The 22,576-nt window shown below is 38.1% G+C and overlaps 3 protein-coding genes across 5 annotated transcripts; 2 read left to right on the forward strand and 1 right to left on the reverse strand.

Moving 5' to 3' along the window:
* Positions 1 to 279: 279 nt before the first annotated feature.
* On the forward strand, positions 280 to 4,022 carry si:rp71-45k5.4 (proteasome_alpha_type_2 domain-containing protein). Its single transcript, XM_017694578.2, has 8 exons — positions 280 to 369; positions 1,463 to 1,539; positions 1,666 to 1,798; positions 1,943 to 2,065; positions 2,181 to 2,262; positions 2,392 to 2,465; positions 3,562 to 3,619; positions 3,765 to 4,022. Exons 1-8 carry the CDS (start codon positions 329 to 331, stop codon positions 3,879 to 3,881), a joined length of 705 nt encoding a protein of 234 aa, XP_017550067.1. The 5' UTR covers positions 280 to 328; the 3' UTR covers positions 3,882 to 4,022.
* wdyhv1 (WDYHV motif containing 1) lies at positions 2,067 to 6,508 on the reverse strand. The gene is made up of 6 exons (XM_017692751.2): positions 6,288 to 6,508; positions 5,266 to 5,365; positions 5,135 to 5,185; positions 4,891 to 5,039; positions 4,671 to 4,795; positions 2,067 to 4,584 (listed from the first exon to the last, which is right to left on the reverse strand). Exons 1-6 carry the CDS (start codon positions 6,365 to 6,367, stop codon positions 4,481 to 4,483), a joined length of 609 nt encoding a protein of 202 aa, XP_017548240.1. The 5' UTR covers positions 6,368 to 6,508; the 3' UTR covers positions 2,067 to 4,480.
* Positions 6,509 to 6,657: 149 nt separating this feature from the next.
* si:rp71-45k5.2 (uncharacterized protein LOC560783 homolog) lies at positions 6,658 to 9,445 on the forward strand. Of its 3 annotated transcripts, none has more exons than XM_017692764.2 (4): positions 6,658 to 7,019; positions 7,734 to 7,860; positions 7,953 to 8,048; positions 8,471 to 9,445. In XM_017692764.2, exons 1-4 carry the CDS (start codon positions 6,886 to 6,888, stop codon positions 9,020 to 9,022), a joined length of 909 nt encoding a protein of 302 aa, XP_017548253.1. In that variant the 5' UTR covers positions 6,658 to 6,885; the 3' UTR covers positions 9,023 to 9,445. The 3 variants fall into 3 exon arrangements, with proteins under 3 accessions (XP_017548253.1, XP_017548261.1, XP_017548269.1); XM_017692780.2 differs by lacking the exon at positions 6,658 to 7,019 and adding an exon at positions 7,562 to 7,650; XM_017692772.2 differs by lacking the exon at positions 6,658 to 7,019 and having other exon boundaries at positions 7,026 to 7,860.
* Positions 9,446 to 22,576: the final 13,131 nt, after the last annotated feature.

The following is a 22,576-nucleotide window of genomic DNA, read 5'->3' on the forward strand; positions in this document are numbered from 1 at the left end:
TTTACATTGAACTATCGAGTGCAAGTTACAGGAACTTTATATAATATAATATAATATAAATATAAATGTACAAGTGGTAGGTGGTTGTAACAAACTGTCATTCAGTATGTCTTTTTGCCCAAAATTTCCTCACTTCAAACATTACAAAACGGCACTGAGCACACATTTGATTTTATACAGCTGTCTATTAATAGCATTTATTTGGTTGATATAATTAATTAAAGCAAATCTTTTTAACGAGCCGCCCGCCAAAGAGAAAACCTTTACTCTGAGTTTGACAGCAGCTTTACCCGGAAGATGTTTGTGAGCATCTTCAAGCGAAATAAAAATGGCAGAGCGGGGATACAGTTTCTCTCTGACTACATTTAGGTAAACTTTTCATTTGCTGAATCTTTGTCGTGATACTATTATGTCAGTAATACGATAACTGAGATATATTCATAGTTTAATGTGTGTAATGTGTCGCGCATCTCCCATGTGATTGTTTTTATGCGGCGTGTCTGGGCTGCAGTGTCACGCTAACCCGGAGAGCGACTAAAACAGAGGAGTTCAATGATCGATCGAGTATTTCGATGTCTGAACATTATGCGCACTAAACAACACGTTCTGTGCGAAGCTGAAGCTTCCTGCTCGCCAGCTTCTTTCCCAGTTTTCCCGTTCAAATGGTGCAGCAGTTAGGTTACACTATGGCGCGGGCACTATTTAATGTGGATCGAGAAAGCTCAAATAAGAAAGCGATATCAGCTCCGCACCGTCTGGGTTTAGTGTGCCAGGGATTAACGTTAACTGGCGAACATAGCGGACTAATAGGTCGAGTCTCCTCGACTGCAGAGTGTCATGAAAATATATTAGGCAAATATATATCTTTGTCTTTTACGAGTATTATTATCTTTGTGTAGTTATTGTAGTTTAGTGTAAGTTAAAAAATTATGTATAATAAAGATTACACTGAATTATAAGCTATACAAACAGAACTTCATTAATTAACTACACACGCACACATTTTGAACACCTGGAAAGAGTATAAACTGCATTATCAGTCTGGTGACGAATGCTGGGTTAGATCCAAATGAAGTAGTAAACCTGTACAGAAGGAGGGCGTCAGTGTGCCAGTGTCATTTTGGTTTACAATATGAATGCATAGAACCGCCAGATGTTAAGTGTTACGTGCTGTCAAGACAGAATATAGTTATTATAACTATAAGTTATTAGAAGCTAGGCCAGTTGGTATCTTCTATACTAATTATTATCTTCAGTGAAAATGCAAGCTATAGGGTCAGGGTCTGTAACCCTCACGTGGTACTTGGAGCACAATAATATTGTTTATAACAATAATTCTACAACCAATCACCATTTGTCTGAATGTACATTATCATCCAAGTTTAATCCCCTCGTAATTGTCATCTGGCCATTTGCACTGTTGCTTCCTCATGTACCCTCTAACCAGATGTTTTTTTCACAGCCCTTCAGGCAAACTAGTGCAGATTGAGTATGCCTTGGCAGCTGTAGCAGCTGGTGCACCCTCAGTAGGAATCAAAGGTAACTACTTGCTTTACATCCCACAAGCATTAGGCACGTTCTGTCTCTCTTCACATTTTTTTGCCTTTGAGGATCAACTGAAAAAACTGAGGCAATGATTTTGACCACTTCTTCCTCAATGTTCAGCTTCCAATGGGGTGGTGCTGGCAACGGAGAAGAAACAAAAGTCCATACTTTATGATGAGCAGAGTGTTCACAAAGTCGAGCCAATAACTAAACACATTGGCATGGTGTACAGTGGTATGGGTCCTGACTACAGGTATTCAGTAATCCTACAGTCTTGTTTATGATGCATTTATTTGGCTCCCCATAATTTTAAGCAACATTGTCAGGTTACCTAGTTAAGTGAGTCACTGGATTTGGACGACCATGTTCAGTATTCAGTGTTGCTCTTTAATGACAGGGTCCTGGTCAGACGAGCCAGAAAACTGGCCCAGCAGTACTACCTGGTATATCAAGAGCCCATTCCCACAGGCCAGCTTGTACAAAGAGTGGCCTCTGTAATGCAGGAATACACACAGTCAGGGTATGTTTTTTATTTTTAATTATTTAACAGTGTATGCATAGTAACACATACAATGTGGTACTATGTAGCATTTGTATGATTCAGAATGTATTTATTTTATGTACTTATGTTGTAGAGGAGTACGTCCATTTGGAGTCTCCTTGCTTATTGCTGGTTGGGATGAGGACCGGCCATACCTCTTTCAGTCTGATCCATCGGTAAAGATAAATCCTCCTCAAATGCACACATTTTGTTGTGGCTTGTTTCCTTTTCAGTTTATCATATAACAATGTTTATGTAATATAGATTGGTGTGTAAATTGTGTTTCTGTCCTGCTGTTCCTGCAGGGGGCATATTTTGCCTGGAAAGCCACAGCAATGGGAAAGAACTATGTGAATGGAAAAACATTCCTTGAGAAAAGGTAAGGAAGACAGTAAAAAGACACTTATTAACCATGATGTGACAGCTCATCTTGCTTTTGTCTTTTTAAGTGTATGTGAACTTGAAGGTACAGAGGAAGAACTTCACTTTGAAATTTTCAGCCCAATGAAGAAAACATCCATTGGTGGTGGCTAGCGTTGAACACTTTTCTTACTTAATAAAGCCTTTAAAATGTATATAGATTTAAAGCTGCATGGCTTACTTATGTTTTAGATTCTAACATGTCTTGTTCAAAATTTACACAGCAGGTTAAAGAGACTGTGTGACTGGAGCATTTAACCCAGTTCTTTACTATTAAGCAACTCTATATTACATCATTGCATAACTATGATTTAGCTTATGTTAAAGGGGAATACTTTTTTCTAATTTGTATAACTGAATCCTTGAGATTGTCATTCAGAGTGGTTTGATGTGAAATGGGATAGAAAAACTTACCAACTCAGATTTCTTTACAGCGGTGATGGGAACCAGGGGTCGCAATGTCTACAATGAACATATAAAAATATTTCATTTGCTATGCAAAACTACCATATATCCTACATTTGTCAATGTATCAGGCAGTGTGTTCATAACACTGTCATATTTTTTCTATGAGATAAATTGTTCGGTGCCTCTAAAAGCTGAGATATCCACTTCATATCACCACCTCTGTGAACAATTCTAACTCTGTAAGTTGCTCTAGAACGGTGCATTTCACATCAAGTCACTGAATTATTTTATTTACATTAAATGGTGATTTAGAAAAAATGTGAAATTCCCATTTAACTGGCTCATGGAAACTTGGAGCTGTAGATCTAACAGTAGCTCTGTATTAATACATTAAACATTGGGTAGAATCATAATCTGTTGCTTCTAAAAATCACCCATACATTTTAAGAGAAAAAAAAAGCTGATCTGTACATCATACATGCTGCATTTTCTGGTATTAATTATTTGAACATTATCAAAACACAACTAACCCAACACAAACTTGTTACTTCAAGCTGTTTTTGTGCCGTCTGCTGCTAGATAAAGATGAAATGCATCTCTTCAGTGCTAATGTCTTTTATTTTCATTTTTTTCCTGTTTAATTCCAGATACAATGAGGATCTAGAACTTGAAGACGCAATACACACAGCCATCTTGACCTTGAAGGTCTGTTCTAACTTGTCATTATCTAAATGTGTATCTGGATAATTATACAGAACACTGATAGCTACATCTGATATTAGGAATGCACAAAACCTCACCATTTTGTACTTTGCTGAGTCTAAATTCTATCTTATGAATCTTTCCACAGGAAAGTTTTGAAGGTCAAATGACTGAAGATAACATTGAAGTGGGAATCTGTAATGAGGCTGGATTTCGGAGACTCTCACCTGCTGAAGTAAAGGATTACCTGGCAGCAATTGCATAAAAAAAAAAAAACACAGGTGGTGTTTGTTTAGTTACATCTTGCTGGCAATCTCTCAATAACAGCATTTATATTGTTTGTATATCTATCCCTGTTTCATTTGTACAAGAACTCAATTATCAATAAATGCTAAAAACCTGTTGATCTCACTGATTCTCTGCTAATTTTTACACACTTTGCAACATGCATTATTAGGGTTACTTGGCACCTTAAAGATAAATTGTCAAATCAGTAGCAAAGACAATTGTTATATAAAGGCCTAGAGATCAATAGTTCTGTGTCCAAGCACTTTTCACCTGAAGGTCACTAATCATACAAAAATTAAATCTGAACATTTAACATCTAGCAATAAACAAATGATGTGTGCTGAGTAGTGAATATTGTCATTGAGGAATGAGAAATGTCTGAAATGCTGAACATTTGAGAGAGGATAGCAGCAGTGGACTTGTTTGTGCACTGATCATTGCATCAGGTGTTGTTTTCCTTGTAACTCCCAACTCTGTCCTGGTTCAGCATGACTGCAGACTCTGTGTGTATGTTATATATATATATATATATATATATATATATATATATATATATATATATACACACACACACAGTCACTTCACTCCAAAGTGTTGCACAAAGTCAGAAAGCTTATAAACTTCACCACAGCCCACATTAGCGTTCATGCTGATGAAGTCATCAAGATTCATCTTGGACTCTACAAAAAAAGATTAATAAGCTGTTACAAACAAGAACCAAAACATTTCATCCAGTGTAAGTTTTAGATAATTAAAAAATATTTACCTGCTGTTTCTATGCAAGGATATGAGGGTGGAGGCATGCGCCATGTCCCATTAGAATGTTTCATGTGAGACCTATCTGAAGCAAACTTCTGCAGGTATGTGACAGCTGGTACCACCCGCATTTTCCTTAAAGTGGTAAACATGTTGGGCAAAATGTGAATTTACTTGCAACACAGGCTTCAGTGCAAAATTTTAGTTCTCATCCTTTTCATGAAACTTACCGTCTAAATTCAGGTTTTAAGAACAAATCGGACCGAAAGGCTTCCCCTGAGTACACATCAAAAGGACACGGGAAGGGGAGAGTTGTATCCAAATCATAAATAAAGCCTTGTCCTTGTTTATTCAAGTGCAGCAACACAACATGGTAATCCTAAAATATGGAGAAATCATTATAGATAATAAATGTATTAAAATTCAACTTTACACTTGTTTATTTTGCTGCATTCTTACAGAGAAACTGCTTACCCAGATCACTGGTTCATCTCCTCTACTAGATTTTTGCTTCCAAATAGGGATCTGCATCGCAGAAGTTAAAAGCAATATTAAAATGAGGATACTAAAAAAAAAAAAGTTATTTAATTAACAAGACTACTCACTGTTCTTCTCTCATTTGAAATGAAGACTGCATACACCTCATCTGTTGGACATGTTTGTTGATCCTTGATGTACTCACACAATTTCCAAACATTTTCCTCACTGCAGAACATAACATTTTTATGAATAAAACTTCATAAGCTCACCTTCACACAGAGTCCATGACAGCATTAAAATTTACACATTCCTTTTAATGCATATTTGCAGTCTTCTCTCAGCCCCTTTTTTGCATTTTAATAAAATCTCATGATGCAACATGACATTCTGAGTGAAAAATTTATTTGATAAAAGCTCCAATTCCACAGAAACGAGATGTTTAAGGAGGAAGCCTCTGTACAAATACTTGCACCTTTTGTTTAGACCGATAAGTCAAAATTGACATGACAAATAGCTATGACTGCTCACCAGTTTACCTAAACTATGGGAGGAAAAATCTATTAAATTAACATGTATTGTTAACATAAAACAGCTTTGTACAAATTATGTACAAAATGTTGATTACTTAAATATCACAGGTAGACTGAATTTTGTCACAGCTCTGAGCAGATAAAACAGTATGTGCTCACAAACAAGAAAGGAAATTTTGAAGCCAACAACCAATTTTCAGTAACTTGCAATAGTATATATAAATAAAATAAATAAACGTTTTCTCGAGATTTTTTTTATTTTCGATCTCAAAAACATTTTGCAATCAGACCGTTTGACAGGCAAATTTCAGACTGTCCTACACACTGTTTGTTTACAATGAGCTATTATTATATTATTCACATCAACAGTCCCCGAGGAACCTGATTAGAAACTGGAATTAAAACGGAGAATCGCGGAAATTCAAGTGTTTTATAAAATAGCTCGACAAAGTGACACGAAATTCATAATAATTTATTTTAAAAATGGTTTAGAGACGTTAGACTGCATTAAACTGTGCGCCCACAAACACGGCAGAGACCTGCGCAGTGAATTAGCACCTGAATCGCTGAATAAACGGTTAACAGCGAAGCTGCGAGGCGGTGAAAACTCAGCCTACCAGAAACAGCTCGTATACACACACTCCTCTCTTAACGGGGCGATAACGGGGTAATCTGAAGACACGCCTTCTTCATACATATTTTCAACACACAGACTAGGCTAAATCAAATGCCTTTTGATCGGTAATAATGATAACACGCAGAGGCAGATCAGAAATACTGCTTTCTATCCTCGTCCATTTGCTTAATTTCGTAGTGCGTGTGTCACAGCTCACAAGTCCGTGAGGGAATTTAGAGTGGTGTTTTAGTACCGGGCTCTGATCGGCGGCATTCCAACCTTAATCTGCATATTAACTGAAAACACGGCCCGCTAATCACCTCAAATAGGTGCCAACTGCGGCACATCGCTAACTCAGCGACCATATACATCACAAAATACGCGCATTACATGTAAATATGCGCTTCTCTGTGAATGCATTACCTAAAGACAACAGATGCAGTTCACTCAGGCTGAATCGCAACTCCCTGACTCTCCCTACATGGCGTTAAATCTTGTGAAATCTTGGCTTCTGCTCTCGAATAGTTTTATATATGTCGGATAGGGAATTGTGCACATGTGGCTGAATCACGGAGGGGTCTTTGTTGGACAAATCATGGATGGTCTGGGTGCAGGAACCTTTGTCTTTAGACCTACGTAGTGCACTATGTAGGAGGCGAGGTGATTGGGTATTGGGCCGCTGCCGGGTTTGGGCTTCTTTAGTCATCTGCTGGTTAGCTGTGTTTTCTAAAAGGTAAAATCGCTGAAACAGTGTTTTGCTCACGAGTTTCCATCCCAACACACAAAACAGGATGCCTGTAACTTGGATCTTCAGGTTTTAAGACTATGGCGAGAGATGAGGTTTAGGAAGGGCTAAAGCTCGTCAACAGTTTGGCTGTCACCTTTTTAAAATTCGCAAATATGTAGGAAAAATACACGCAAAGTTTTTGTTGCAGTCACAAGTTTGAGAGTATGTTGCTTTAACTATTGTGGGCGTGGATTTTATGCCATATTATTGTAATGTAGTGATTTTTTACAGTGCGTCGAGTTATTCTCTTAAGAAAAATGACTTTTTTTAAGAAAAATTAAAGAAGAATTAAAGTCTAAACTGACGAAACATGCCCATTTATTAAATATTTCGAAAAGCTACGTGTCTCCAAACCTAGCTGTTCGAGCAGTATAAGCTTTCCTATAGCCGGCCAAATAATATTAGCATAACAGGTAAACGAGGGAAGAGAGGTGAGGCTATATGCGCCGATACAAGCCATGATGGACCGTTAGAAGCACCGCCCCCATGTTAACACCTCATAAGAGTTTGGAAAAACAGCAGTTAGTAAAGAATGGACAGGTATTCTCGCGCTGTAGTCCTCTCGGTGTATATAAAGGTGAATCCCCCGTCCCCTCCATCCACGCTTCTTCTGTCTGCCATGCACGGTGTCATGACCAAAGCCATGTGTGCGAGTTTTAGGCCGATGCAGGAGGAGTTCAAAGGAGGTCAGAGACGAAAATACAGAAAATACACTAAAGCAACATATGTTGGACTCCTCGCGTATATCATCCAAGATTCTCCAAAGAAGATGCTCACATTTAGACAGGTAAACTGCCATTATCGATTGTTGTCTCTGACAGAGTGCTTGATAAAAGGCCAGTGTGAATTCATTTCTTACCCATTTTTATTTTTTTACAGATCATGGGGAAACTGGGGGTCTTTGTTTCTGGGGACAGAAAGGGTCTGGAAAACAACATCAGAGTCTGCCTGTCGTCCAACAAATGCTTTGTCAAGGTAAGTAGGCTTGTTTTTTTAGCTGCAACAGCTAAATTTAATATTATAAGGAATGCCATGGAAACTGTCCTGATTGGTCTAAAGTGCTACATTTCTGTATATTTATACTTTGTATGAACATCTAACAGTGCCCATTTGAATTTCTGAGTTACATTTAATTTCCATAATTTTATTGACAATCAGATTTGAATTTGGCTAAATACCAGTGGCTCGTGTGACCAAAACATCAAAGTGAATTTAAAGTAATTTTAGCTAAATCAGATTTTTTTTTGTTTCTTTAAATGTATCAGATTTGTGTTCAAGCAAGCTCAGAGAACAAATGAACCAAAAGACATTCAGCATAAGCTGTGTTCATTTCTGTGTTTCTGTTTTATTCATTTGGATGAGTTAACATACACTCCAACCACATGTTTTCATTTCAGGTGCCAGTTGATCCAGACTCTCCAAATGCTAAAAGGAACTTTTGGAAAGTGGACGAGAGCTGCATAACCCCAAAGATGCTGCGCCGCCACTTTAGTGACATGACGGCTATGCTTCCCAGCCTCATTCCTCAGGGGCAGGGCAAGTGTGAAAGTGGAACTGTGTTAGATCCTCCTTCCCCAGCCTCAAGCAGCAAGGAGAGCAACCACACCATCAAATTCAGCAGCCCGTTTTCAATAGAATCACTGCTGAAGAAGGATGACCGCGCTCAACTGAGGATCCCATATGGTCAGGACAGAGGAGACCTGTGTGACTTCAGACAGACCCCTGCAGCCAGCAGCCATGTGTCCATAGGAAATCCATTTTACAGCTTTACACACCCCGATTACATGTACAGTACATCAGTGGCAGGACTCTCAAGGATCCATGCAGAGGGAAAGGGTTTATCTGCTGCACTTGTTCATGCACTGTGTCCACCCCACCTCTCATATGATCAGACTGTCCTGAGCAGCGCTTCTCCATTTTCACACAATCTGAGCTATCTGAGATGGTAAATGACCAGGATATACAAACTAAGTTTGCACTTTGAAGAATGAAAAAGATCAACAGTAATATTTGAGGAATTTCTTTAGGATTCCCTTAAAAACCTTATAGTGAATTTGGACAATCAGTACGGTTTACTAAAGGATTCTACACAAGTATTACAGCTTACTGCAAAACAGTATTACAGGAATATTGAAAGAGGAGAGAATGATAAGTTTAATGCAGCGCTACAGGATTTTAAAATTTCTTGTTTGTGTTACTGCAGATATTTTTGTGAGGGTCTGTTTAGGCCTTGTTTATGTGGGGTTTTTTTTAAATGTGTGGTGGTAGTTGCTTGGTTTCTTCTGGTGATGCTTATTTGCATTTTCCTCAACAACATGAAAAACTATGTAATTTTTGGTTATTTTGGCAGAATAAAGGTCTGGTTTAACAAAGTGCAGATTTCCTCTCTAATCGCCCATACTACATACATAATATTGTTCAACCAGTCTCTCTCTCTCTCTCTCTCTCTCTCTCTCTCTCTCTCTCTCTCTCTCTCCCAAGGTATGGGAAGTTAAACCAAATAAATTAACACTCTATCATTGTTCTGATATAAATTAAATAGGCTACATAAATTCAAAAAATTAATTAGCACTGTATCAAATGTTTGGAATCACTTAATCATATTAATAATCATTCAGTAATAAGGTCTAGTGTAGTTTTACACAACAAAATGTAAACTGATGATTTATTGACGATTTAAAGTATCCCAAGAAAAACAAGAAGAAACAGCTTAGACCAGCATGAATTCCAGTACTCGTAACTTCCATGTTGACCAGCAGAGCAGCATTCAAAACACAACATATGCTGGTTTGGCGGGTGAGTTGCCATGCTGGTCAGTGCTGTTTTCAGCAGTGTTCTTAAAATGATTTGTTACTAGCAAACTGTAAATATCTTCGTACAGTAATATCTTACCACAAAATTTACTATGAACAGCAATTTGATCAGCCACCGCTTAACTGTATTTTAAGACTAGTCTCTGTTATACAGCTTTAGTCATTGTTTAATAATTTACAGCTCAGTTCATCATATTTCTTACATTTTACAGCTTTCTACAAATTATTTGACACCTATATAATATTAATGTAATAACTGCAATTCTCCTCTGGGTCACTAAAGTATTCTGATTCTGATTAGCATTATATTAGCATCTTTTTTACATGTATTGTATCAAGATGGGTTTTATTTGTGAAAACAACATCCAGACTGTTATTGTAGGCTGTTTTTCAGTTTAGAGGTGGCTCTACAGCGACACGCCGGCATGAAAAAGGCCTGTAATGACACATGACACAAAATACACAGCATGCACACGCATTAGCAGTAGTGACTGCGCATGCGCTGCACTGCGGCTGGCCCGTCAGTTGCTATATTTCCTGTGTCCACAGGGTGGCAGTAACAGGTAAGAGAATGCAAGACCAGTTAAAATGGCAGACTAGACTCAACATAAATAAGCAGTCCGACTTAAAAACGCTTTAACACTAGAAGTCCCAGAGAGGGGTCACTTAACATTTCTCCCTCTGGAACCCAGAGACGGGTCGAGTGACCTGAAGGATTTTAGCTAACATCCTATAATCACCGTCTTTTGTTCTGTAAATAAGGCCATTGCTGGCGACCCACAGGAGGTTGTTGTTTGCCATTGAGTTTAGCTATTTAGTTTCTAGTTAGTTCTATTCAGTTTATTGTATTTGATAATATAAAGATTATACATTTTGTGTTTAGTTTAGTTTTTTTTAAGCAAAAAAGCAAACAATGAATTATTTATTGTTTTATTTTAAATAGAGAATTAGAAATTTTACAGCAAGGTACAGCTGTGAGTAATGTCTTCTCCATCTGAGTCACAAGGGTTGGTGTTACTCAGGATCCGTTCCGAGGCCAGTTGAGTGGTGAACCTTCTCTGCATTTTGTTTCTTGTGAACAAAATAGGTGAAGTAGTCACCTATTTATCCCCCACAGCACAAAAGGCTGCATGCAAATTTATAAGGTGTTAGCAACCTTATGCATGTCCCCTGCACAACAATGCAGCTGGGGGGATGGACAGACACTCAGGAGCAACTTACATTCTTTTGCTTACACCCTTTTGCAAGAGGGTGAGGTGGATCAACACAATTAATTTGTTTTCTTTTTCTAAACTGTCATTTTGAACCCACTTCTTCCACATCTTTTTAAAAAACTTTTGCATATTTCTTGAAACAGATTGTATGTTTTGCAAACTATATGTCCATTTGGCAAAATGACCTGTATAATGCAGCACAACATCACAGATCACCAGCGAAAGGTCACGTCTCCCCCATACACTTTATGTATGCTTCAAAACAAAATGTGTGTTTTATACAAATTGTCCGTTCCCTCAAAATGCCCAAAAAAAGTCTCTTGAGCTGTGTTTCACATGGTGTTTTGAGAATGTCACCACGGTTTCAAGAAATGAGCCAGACCAATTGAAAAAAAAGATCAACTTTAATTTAAATCAACTTTAATTTGTTCAAAATGTGCACCACCATGCCACCATGCTCAGGACATGCCCCCTCCTTCTACCTAACCATGAGAGCACTATCAGTCCTCTTTTGGCATGCAAAGGCTTGCAGGTAACACACTATTCAACCTACCCCCAGCTAATCTATGTTTCTGTATTTTGCTAGCCAGCATGGTCAAACAGTTTTCATCCTTATCCTTCTTTTCTTCAAATAAATAAATAAATAAAAGGTTTTGTCTATTTATTCTTTTAAATTTTTATTTTTAACTTTTTCTTCACCTGCTTTTTTTTATTAGCCAGCATATATTATTATTGGCCAGCTTATTTTGCTAGCCAGCATGGTCAAACAGTTTTCAAATAATATTCATATATACATACATGTAACAATGTAGAGAAAAGAAAGAAGGAAATGGAAGGGAAGAACAGGAGAAGAATGAAGAATAAAAGAATGAATAGACAAAACCTTGTATTTTTTGTGAAGAAAAGAAAAAGGAAAGAAAAGAACAAAAGGGGAAAGAATGTGAGCATAAAATATGTTGAGTAATAAAAAAAACCTATTGGACGACAAAAAGAAAATAAAAAGAAAGGAATGAGAACGATTTTTTCATGTTTTTGACTAAGGACTAAGATATGAAGTAAATAGAATTCAAGTATATAAAGTAAGAAATGCATATATGTAAATTGCAATGTGTCTATTGATTTTGTAAGATTTTTTTTCCTGTGAATAATCTTGCTGCCAATTCCTGTATGTTTCTTGAAACAAGCTCACTCAGGCCTGTCTGTAGAATCTGGGCAGAGGGGGATGAGAGGTGTTTGTGTGTAGGCAGGCTGTGGGTCCCCCTGCAGATTCCTCAGGTAATGGCCACATTTACAAATGAAAGGATGCTAATTGGAGCCATCAGAGTCATCAGTTTGGACTAAGGGTCTTTTGACCCACTTTCAGGACTTCAGGGGGTAGGTTGAAATTTCTGGGACTTGGAGTGTTAAAACGCCGTCAGCTCCAGCAGATAAACAGGGTTACAGTGACTACAGTACTGAGGCTATTCAGAGCGCCTTATCAGCACAGGGTTCAGGGATATAGTTTGAAATGCAGGCACATTTTTAATATATATTTTAAAAGTTACTGAGTTTAAACTAAGTTACTTTGCTAAGTTCATGCTTGGCCATTACGCTGAAGTGTTTGCTATTGTTTGGCTCTACCATTCTCTGCCTTTAAGGTTCATTGTTGTGTAATGAGGATGCAGTGTCACCAGGTTGACCGACCACTAGCTGTGCCAAGACCGAGGTTGGTAAATATAGGAAATTTAAATGTTTGCTTTTGCTCTAAAAAGCTATTTCTACATGTTCACCTTGATGCCCTTTACCTCCTTTGTGGACTGTGTGAGAAACGTTGATCCAGGCTGCTGTGGAGCACAAGTTTTGTGTACTGTGCATCCAAAATCACATACGATCATATTGTATATTATGTCAAAACTAGGGCGCCGCCACCAGACGTCCATTCATCAGTGTGGTATGTATACAGGACAGTACAGCGCGCAGTTTTGAAGCTAGGGTCTATATTCTCCAGTTTCTTGTATTTTATTATTTTCCTTTATGGTCCACTTACAACATTTGTATGGTTTTATGTAACAATTTTTTCCCATTTTCACATTTACATTTTCAAACCTCCTTTTAAAAAGTGTCTTTAAAACTAAAATAATATAAACGGACTCGGTTCTGATTGACTGCCCTGTTTTGCGTCTCAGTTCAAAAAGTCTGAGCTGGACCACTCTTAAGAACGCCAAGAAAAGTGGGCGGGGCTAGGATGCTGATTTTTTTCTCTGACATCACAGAAACAGTATATTCAAAGCAGGCCGCTTTTGCAGCATAGTTTCCAGCTATGGGTCGAATGATAGGAGTGAACAGTACATTCAGAAACTTTTACAACAATACATATTTTCATAAAACAATGGGAAATCTGTTTTTTCTTGATAGAGGCCTTTTATTGCAAATCCCCACTGGCAGTGTAATTTAGTTCAATCTGTCGATGAAGAACCTTCCTTTACAGAATAAGATATGACTGTAACCACAGTGTCATCTTATTGGACATGAAACATTTGAAACATCTGAAATGGAAGTGGAATGACTGTGTGCAAATATGTTCTTCATTTCTATGAAATTACAGGGTCAGATAATAATAAAGAAATGATGAAGTAAATCATGACAGAAGTGACAGGTTCGGACTGTTGTGTCAGTAAGAAATAATGAAATCCTAATGACATGCAGTGGTGCAGCTACTGTCATTGTGGATTTGGTCAGGAGACGTCTGTGGGTGCTAAAGCGGGTGCCGTCAGCATTCACAGCTACATCCTACGGCATTCCTTCAGTTTATGGGATTACTGATGGCCGACCTAGATTGTGACACAACTACCCCCTCTGTCCATCCCACTGACCAATCAGCAGAGATTACAGAAGGAGTCAAGTGGGCAAGTGTTCAGTTTGAACATGTGACTGTGATGGTGAGCTTGGAGCAACACTGCTTGGTTGTTGCCTGTGCTGCCTCTTCATTTTCCTCATATTTCTAGGAGGACATGTGGTCATATATGATGTTAAAAGGAGTAAGAATAAGAGTAAGGCTGTTTTTAAGGCAGACGAATCTCTTAAATTGATGTGAAGTTGGCGTGTTTCAGTAACCATGGAGAAACTTTTCATAATGTAGTTCACAATTGAGAATGCTTTCTTTTTGTTTTACAATAATTTAACACATATAGAAAACTTTAAGGTCTTGACATTTGAAGGATCAGCTGGTCAAAGTCTTACCTTGAGAATTATAGTATTCTCCACACATGTTAGCCCTCTGCTGAGAGGTCAGTACCTATCAGCACTCCTTTTAGATGTTTAAAAGGCCTTTAGGGCAAAAGATTTTCAGTATGTGTATATTTTAACTACACTTTTGAAAACTTCATTTTTTAGGAAAATGTCTAATCAAGGAAGACATTACATACTAAGGAAGATACTTTAATGAGGCTGAGTATTGCAAACAGTACTCAAAGGTGTGTTAGTAAATATTTGTGTAAAGTTAAAAAAAAAACATTTGCAGGTCCTTTTATCTCACTTAAATGATAAGTGAAAATCAAGTATTATTAAAAAATGTCAAAAGTAGACACGTTGTCCCTATAAGTTTGATGGGTAGTTTGTATCTTGGACAAGTGCAGGTATCAGTGGTCAGAGGAAGGGCAAGGACATACCAGCCTTCTTTCCAAAACTACCATGCCTGTTGTCCCATGCAGGTCTTGAATCAAAATCAGGTTCCTGATGTGAAGTCCTAATCCACTACAATCATCCTCCTGCAATGTCTTTAACCAGTTAAGCACAGTATATTGTCTTGAAGCTCAGCAACATAATCACGTTTATTCTCATCCCAGCAAGGGATATCAGGGTTATGAGAATGACAGACGACTGTTTGCTTTTTGTTTTTTTGACCTAATGGTGGACAGACTAAAGCAGGTAGCTCCCCTTAAGCGATTAAGGCTGATAAAAAAGTTAAACCCAGTCACTCAGGTTTTACAAGTCTTCCATAGGCTGGCCTGGTAATTCCACATGCAGAATACTTCATTTGGGCCCGAGCTGTGAGAGGGATTGGCGTACATGTCAGGGGCGGGGCTTCAGCGGGGGCTGTGAGGACGGCACGCCCCCGGCCCGGGCCTAGAGGGGGCCCGGATGGGAGAGAGGATAAGATTTCAAGTAGCCGGGCCTCTATCACGTCCGAAGAGAGCTGGAGAAGGCGGGCCCTCTCCTGACTGTATCCAAATGAGCACGGTGACACGTCCAAAGGCATAGCCCACCTTACATCACCCATTATCCCGGTTTTACGGGGCTTTTAAAGGTTGCCACAGTCAGGACTGAGTCATGGTTTCTAAAAACTTTACAAGACCGACTGACTTTAGTGAAGTAGTAGGAGTGAAATACTGAATAAAATGTTGTTCTGCATGACTGGCTTGATTTTCACTCTTACATTTAACTTTATGACGGGCAAATTTTCAAGCTGATCGCCGATAAGCGAAGCTTGTAAGCCCCGCTGTTGTGGGCATGTGTATGTTGTAAAATGATGTTATGATGAGCTTTATTTAATAATAAAGGCTATAAAGGGCCCGGTCATTTGCCCCGCCACGGCACATGTATCAGAAGTTCTTCATTAGTCTTAATCTTGGGCTTAGACCTGGATTTTCTGTAAGGCTGCTTTGTGACAACGCCGGTTGTAAAAATCACTATATAAACAAATTAGACCTTAACTAATCACATTTAAGAGAATGAAGAGCTTACACTGTGACCACTGCTAGGGGGGATGTCTCAGGCTGCTGTTAGCGCAGCTGCATCGTGTCTAGAGATGAGCGCTTTAGGAAACTGACCGTCTCTTCCACTGCGCTGTAAACCTTTCCTTCGTAGCCTATTTGCTTGCATAAGCTAAACAAGTGTGTTTATATTGTATATATACACAATAGTTTGTTTATATATACACCAGTAAGTTATGTAAAGTGTTATTATTAGTATTATTATTATTATAATGCGCTGCAGTCCTACAGGTCTCATATTTACAGTGTACAGTTAGTTCGTTGTCACTGGACAAACTCCAGCGTCTTAAGGGACAATTTAGTTGTTTACAGCGCGCGCACGCCGACCCAGTCCGCTAACTGCCGCTGTTCTCTTCTCCTGCCGCGCGCGCTGCTGTGGCTGTTTCTGGACTAGTCTGGAATACGCGGAGGCGTTAAGCCCCGCCTACCCTGGCCACGCGCACGTCCTCAGTACGTGAAGTCTGCCACGTCTCGCCGTCACTCCCGCACTAGCACGTGGTTAGTGCCTGTGCGCAGGTGTGCGCAGCGCTGCTCGCCATCATCTCTGCTGTCGTTGAGACGGACACGCTCATTACCTGGAATTTTAAATGCACCAGTGATGGTGATATTGTTATGAGCGCTCACACTTAAAGGTTCTCATCATGTGAGATACGGAAATCAAACAGATATGAGAGAGCAGGTCACTGATAATCCAATAGACAGAGCACTGATGTGTTTTGAAGGGTCTACAGGAAACAAGGGGTCTTTTTCAGTCAGTCAGTCTATAAATGTAGGGTATGTTTGCTGACCATTGAGAGTAGTAAGAAAAAGTGATTAGTAAATGTAACAATAGCAGTCACAACAAAAACAGCAGCAACACCCCCCCCCCCCAAAAAAATGATTATTATTAGTAATACTAGAAGTAGTAGTAATAGTAGTAGTAGTATTTTTATTTATAAGTATTTATTATTATTATTATTATTATTATTATTATTATTATTATCGTCATCATCAACCACAAAACAAATGTTCACAGATTTTTGAAGATCACATGATTCGTTTGTATTGCTGCTGTTGCAGTGTTATTCCTGGCATTGTGCTACTGTAATAATTGTACTTTAAGATTTGCTAATGATCAACGTCAGATATTAAAACATGAGTGCCTTAGCCATTGTTTTGATTGTGTGACCTTGTTTTGAATGTAATAGGAAATCACCTGACAAATGATTTTAAGGACAGGAGGTCCATAAAATGATTAACAGACATTTTCTGATAGGTTGAAAGAAACATTTTGTAGTCTACCTTATATTAGTCGAGTAATCATTACCACAGTCTCAGGGTTTCAGAGCACATCTGAAAAAGCACGTATCTGTTCTAATTTATATTCATTTGCACTTGATCTCAGATCTGCCACTTGCTGGCAAAAGTAACCTCTACAGACCTTGAGATTTAGCTCAGGTTTTACCTTGCATTTGGCTGAGGGCCTGTTGCTGAGTGGGGGCTGCCTTTCCAGCTGTGGCAGATGAACAGGGATGTTTACATTTGAGCTTGTTTTCCCAGAAATTTCAAGCACTCTTCCTGTGTGTGGACTAATAATAATAACATTGGCTGAGTGTGCTGTTGTTTCAGCATGCTTACACTTAGCAAAGGGCTTTTTGTAATTAATGTGCATTTAAATCTGTTAGAGGCTCTTAGAAAACAATGCTTGCTAAGTCATACTGAATAAGAGGTGCAGTGGGAATGTATGATGACATATGAGACAGAAAGAAAAGTCAGTTGCACAACATCAGTCACTTGCATGGCAACAAATTCCAGCTACTAATAGTATGTGTCTTTTAAAACATTGTTATATATTCATTCACTTATATATGCATTCACTTCAGTCACAGCTCTGCTTTACAAAACATGGTTACCTTGAACTCTCCTTTGACAGGTAGTTGGTCAGTCAGTGTAAGCTATTTTCATGGAAAAACATGAACAGGTCAGGGCAGGTCAGGGCAATTTTCCACCTCAGTAATTGGTATTGTCTTATCTGCAAAAGCAGTGACCTGTAGCAGGAATGCCAGCACAGCCAAGGAGGACAGAACAACATGGGCTCCTGATATTTGCAATAATTCCAAATTCTGGTAAAAATGTTAAATTCCCCACTTTTTTGCTGCTGTAAAATCGACCCGGTTCACTGAATCTGTCACACACATGGAATCTCCTTGATTTATGTGACAACAAGCCTTTTATTTGGTGTCAAATAAAACTGTTGTTGTCATATAAATCAGAGATTCCATGTCCAAATTAGCTTGTTACTACAGACAATGAAGGTGCTTTGTTTGTAATTAAAATCTGCCCACAGCTTTGTTTATGTATTTAATAACTGATTTAGTTTTTATTTATACTGAACAAATCTCAATGTTTGGTGTAACTAAATGTTTTTGAAAAAGCCTAATGTGAAAGTCATTCCTCCTCAAAAACACAGTGAGGTAGAACAACTAACTACTGAGAATTTCTCACGAAACAAACAAGTAAGAAAGAATACCTGCAAAATTTTAATTTGCATAAAACACCTATTTATCAATACTTTGAATATGCTTTGTAGCATTTATTTTTATCACAGTGTCTTCCTTGGTATGAAGGGAGGGTTTGCCCAATAATGATCTGACAGTTTTCAGATAAGTTTCACTTATTTAAAATCTTTTGGCTCAACGCTGCTTTAAACAGGTGAAAGGTCTGAGTGCTGATGAGTCCTGACGTCACAACAAGGGGATAAAATGTGTGAGCTTTGGCATTGTTCCCAAAGTAATATTGTCACCAATATTTACACATAATTATTTCCCCCCAAAATAAGCATAACAAGTCATTAATATACTATATTTAAGAATTGCTAAACACAAGAAAAACCTGCTTATTTAAAATGAAAAACATTGGGAAAATCTAGATGTCTTCACACTATTGATGCAAAGAGATCCTTCCAAAGCTACCCATGTGCAGTAATGAGGCAGATGTACTAAAAAAGATAGAGTGCTTTGGAATCTCTCTGTTTTTGCAGTCATAAAGAGAGCTAAGAAGGATTAGAACAACCATGTGTTCACATCACTGTCATGTTTTCCTTGGTTTCACCAAAGCTGAATTAGTAAGACTGAAGAATCAGGCCTTCATGAAACAGTTTAACCTACCAGCCATGCATTTGGACTAGTAGTTTGAAGTCTTTGTACAAAAGAGTTTCTCTTTAAATTGATTGTCATAAACAATCTGAAGTTATCTGAGCAATGTATGATTGTTATAGCAGCTCTACTGTGGACACAGAGTCCAGAAGTATCATCTGAAGGTCAGATCCACTTGTCTTCTGTTTATGTGACCCATAGAAGGATGTTTGGAAAAGCACTAGTGCTAATAAAACAATTGCAATGGAAGCACACGTATAACAATATTTCAATGATTTGTCAAGGATTTGTCAGTCAGATTGTCAACTGGAAATGTCAACATGTAAAAAAGTCTTCATTGTCCCAGATTTTATTCACAGTGAACCCAATGAAATAAGTTTGTTTTTGCCTGCTCATCGCCTAGTTTATGATTCACCCGTGCACTGAACCCTTGTTCCACACTCATTTATAACTGTCTACACTTTCCCAACTCAACAGTACAGAAGTCCAAAGGTTAACATGCAGCACCACATGATTTATTCCTTAATAAGACTTTGGACAAAGGGCTAATTTGACTCTTGCATTCATTTTTCTATTATATTATTAGCTATATTGAGGACAGCAACCACAAAGTCTTCTTTTCTATTTGTTAAATAATCATTTATAAAGAACGAACTGGAGATGAACTGTTCCATAGAGTGAATGGAGGGATCAGACACTCCACTTGAAAGAACACACCCTAAGAAACTATTCAAAACCAGACTGAAGCAGACATAGCAGAGTCAAGTTGAGTAAAGCACTGCTATGCCACAGGTCATGAGACTCTGAATCACTACGTAGGATGATTCATACTATATCTGAACAGTGTCATTGCATCATTTATCCCTCCCACAGTCTCATAGCTCAGAAGAGCTGAATCTAATCTGATCATGGGACATGAGGTAATTTAGAAGAGAGAAAATAACAAAATAAAAATATACTCTTATCACTTTTATTTGCTAGATGAATGTGAAATTTGAAAATGGACTGTGCGGCCCTGGTTTCCTCATACACACCCTTGAATCCTGCGAAGGGACAAAGGTCATTGTTTATTTATTCACTCTGAGAAATGTAATACCTCCAATTTCATCTAACTGTGAAGAAAAAACTTCACAGCTGTAGTTCGAGTGCTGGAAGAAAACAGAGTGCAATTTCAGTGACCCGAAATGCTGAACAGTGACCTCAAGGAAAAGTGAGAAGCAAGCTGAACTTTGAGTGACCCTGGATGAACAGATTCAGAAAAAAGATGGAAGGGATGATTGATAGTCATCACAGTAAAACTTTGTTTTTTGTTTGTGTGTTTGTCAGTTTTTTTTCAAAGCTTCATAATGGAAACAAAATTTGCAGCGACATAATTCGGCCTACTGTTCATGTAAATTCATTATCTCCCACTCATAACTACACAACTTAATATACTTAATATACTTAATAGCTCAATAATCAGTGGTGGAAAACACCTCATTACTGTATTTAAGTATTATATTGGAAGATTTGTACCTGAGTATTATCAAATACTTACACTATTTCTTATTTACATTTCCAAGAGAGAAACATTTTTTTCACACCTTACATTTCCAGCCTACTCATTACAAATTTCAAACGCTCAGGGATTTCTCTCTTTTTCTCCTGCCAATCTGGTGATTTTCTATGCATTTTAATTTATTATTTTTATTAAAACTTCCAACCAAAGGAAAATGAAAATTGCCTATATTCAGTGTAAAACTGAAAGTGCCCACATCTATGCTAATTTATCTTTATGCAAGGACTAGTACTGTTTATTAGTCACCATGCCTCCCACCATCAAATAAGTTTTTAGTGGTAAAACATTTATTTACTTGACGAAATACTCATAATTTGACTCATAATTTGACTCAGTTGTAATTTCTTTGTAATTTTCCAACTCCTATCAACAATAAACCTTGTCTTCAAGGGGTTAATAGAGCTGGAAGGTGTTGGAATATTTGTGGCCGTTCTGCATTTTACATGAGGAGTCCTTGATCTAGATAGGTATGAGTAGGGAGGCAGACGCCTCACATTCAAACACACTAATCTCTCAGGTGAAAGTCCATCACTCTTATCGGTTGTATAGCACTCTTTAAGCCAGATCTCCAACCCCACTGGGTCCCATTGACATTTGCTCTACTATATAACTTTTTAACATTCTCAAACTCAAATTCTTTTGATTCAGTGTTTAATTTTTTTTGTCATGACTACCAACATTTAATGTTTAAAGCGAACCTTTTCTTTTAAAAACACTGAAAACACATATTACATTCTTGCACATGCAAAATCACATGTCTGCATTTTCTTATGGTTTTGCCATGACAGCCACAGATTATAGACATAGACTATATATTATATAATAGCCAGTAGATTAGAAAGCAAGATGGATTATGTGCATAACAAGTGTAGTATAGTCTTCACTGTGTTTCATACACTCTGTGGAGTCAGATAAAGAACTGCTTTGGAGCATCATTATTTACAGGGTCTTGAGATGAACTCTCATGGCATGTCATCTGCAGCATTTGACCAAAAACCTATGCCTAAATTAGTGACAAGCTCGTATTTGGGCCAAGGATTAGATTTGTCTGCCTCACAGTGCAGTAAAATCACCCTTATCATGTGCGGTAAGATAAGTCTATTGAAAAGAAAGGTCATGGTTCATAGTCAGGTTTTATAGCTGGAATAAAACTCACACTTTAGTAAACCTTTCATAGTAAACATGAAGGATGAAAACTACCACAGCTCTTTTTATCCTGACACTGGGTCTGATTGTGGTGTAAGCGCGGCTCGAGAGTTGATTAGCGTAATAGCTATTTCTGTGCAATGGCCCTATTGTGAATGTGCTCTGTATTGTGCTTCAGCCACCTCACACTGGCAGCATTGTATAGATACAGAAACTTCTCTCTCTACACCCACCCATGATTTTTCACAACACAGTTTGCAATACATTTCTCAATTAAATGTTTATTGACTTACTTCAGGGATGCTTATTTTTAAAAAGTGTAAAAAGTAGTAGCTGGGATTCACAAACTGTAGGTAAAAGTAGTAAAAGGACCAAACTGGCTTAAAATATGCACAAAGCAGACTCAAAACAGACGAACAACCTGCATTCACAGAACTGTTTCTGATTCTTTGCAAATGTTTTGGAAGCTCTGAAGGTAGTGGGTGAGAAATACCACCATACTTCCTCCTCCCCATAATAGAGCTGAAAGTTGCTTTGGCAACACAATGTTAATGAGTCACACTTACACGTGCATACACACACGCACACAAACACCAACACACACACACACACACACACACACACACACATACACACACACACACAAACTGTGATTAACCTTCATTTTAAGATTTGTATGGCATACTGTCCAACTTATGTTTTGACATTCTTAAAACTTTCATTACCAGAAAGGAACTGCCTTCACAAACCTCCCCACTAATCAAGCTAAACTACCACCACTAGGAACCTAGACATTACTGTGGACATTCCATGTCCATTTTAATTTAGAACACCTACTAAGCAGATCTGTGTCATCATATCTCCTACATGCTGTAAGAGGGAGGTAA

This window comes from Pygocentrus nattereri, chromosome 27, assembly GCF_015220715.1.
Source record: "Pygocentrus nattereri isolate fPygNat1 chromosome 27, fPygNat1.pri, whole genome shotgun sequence".
In the NCBI taxonomy this organism is placed as follows: domain Eukaryota; kingdom Metazoa; phylum Chordata; class Actinopteri; order Characiformes; family Serrasalmidae; genus Pygocentrus; species Pygocentrus nattereri.

Coding starts and splice junctions, on each gene's coding strand:
- si:rp71-45k5.4 (XM_017694578.2), top strand. CDS start 329: ATGGCAGAGCGGGGATACAGTTTCTCTCTGACTACATTTAG. Junction 2,466..3,561: donor AAAACATTCCTTGAGAAAAG/GTAAGGAAGACA, acceptor GTTTAATTCCAG/ATACAATGAGGATCTAGAAC. Junction 3,620..3,764: donor CAGCCATCTTGACCTTGAAG/GTCTGTTCTAAC, acceptor ATCTTTCCACAG/GAAAGTTTTGAAGGTCAAAT.
- wdyhv1 (XM_017692751.2), bottom strand. CDS start 6,367: ATGTATGAAGAAGGCGTGTCTTCAGATTACCCCGTTATCGCCCCGTTA. Junction 5,040..5,134: donor GAGATGAACCAGTGATCTGG/GTAAGCAGTTTC, acceptor TCCATATTTTAG/GATTACCATGTTGTGTTGCT. Junction 4,796..4,890: donor TTAAAACCTGAATTTAGACG/GTAAGTTTCATG, acceptor TACCACTTTAAG/GAAAATGCGGGTGGTACCAG.
- si:rp71-45k5.2 (XM_017692764.2), top strand. CDS start 6,886: ATGGTCTGGGTGCAGGAACCTTTGTCTTTAGACCTACGTAGTGCACTA. Junction 7,020..7,733: donor TTAGCTGTGTTTTCTAAAAG/GTAAAATCGCTG, acceptor TGCGAGTTTTAG/GCCGATGCAGGAGGAGTTCA. Junction 8,049..8,470: donor CCAACAAATGCTTTGTCAAG/GTAAGTAGGCTT, acceptor TTTTCATTTCAG/GTGCCAGTTGATCCAGACTC.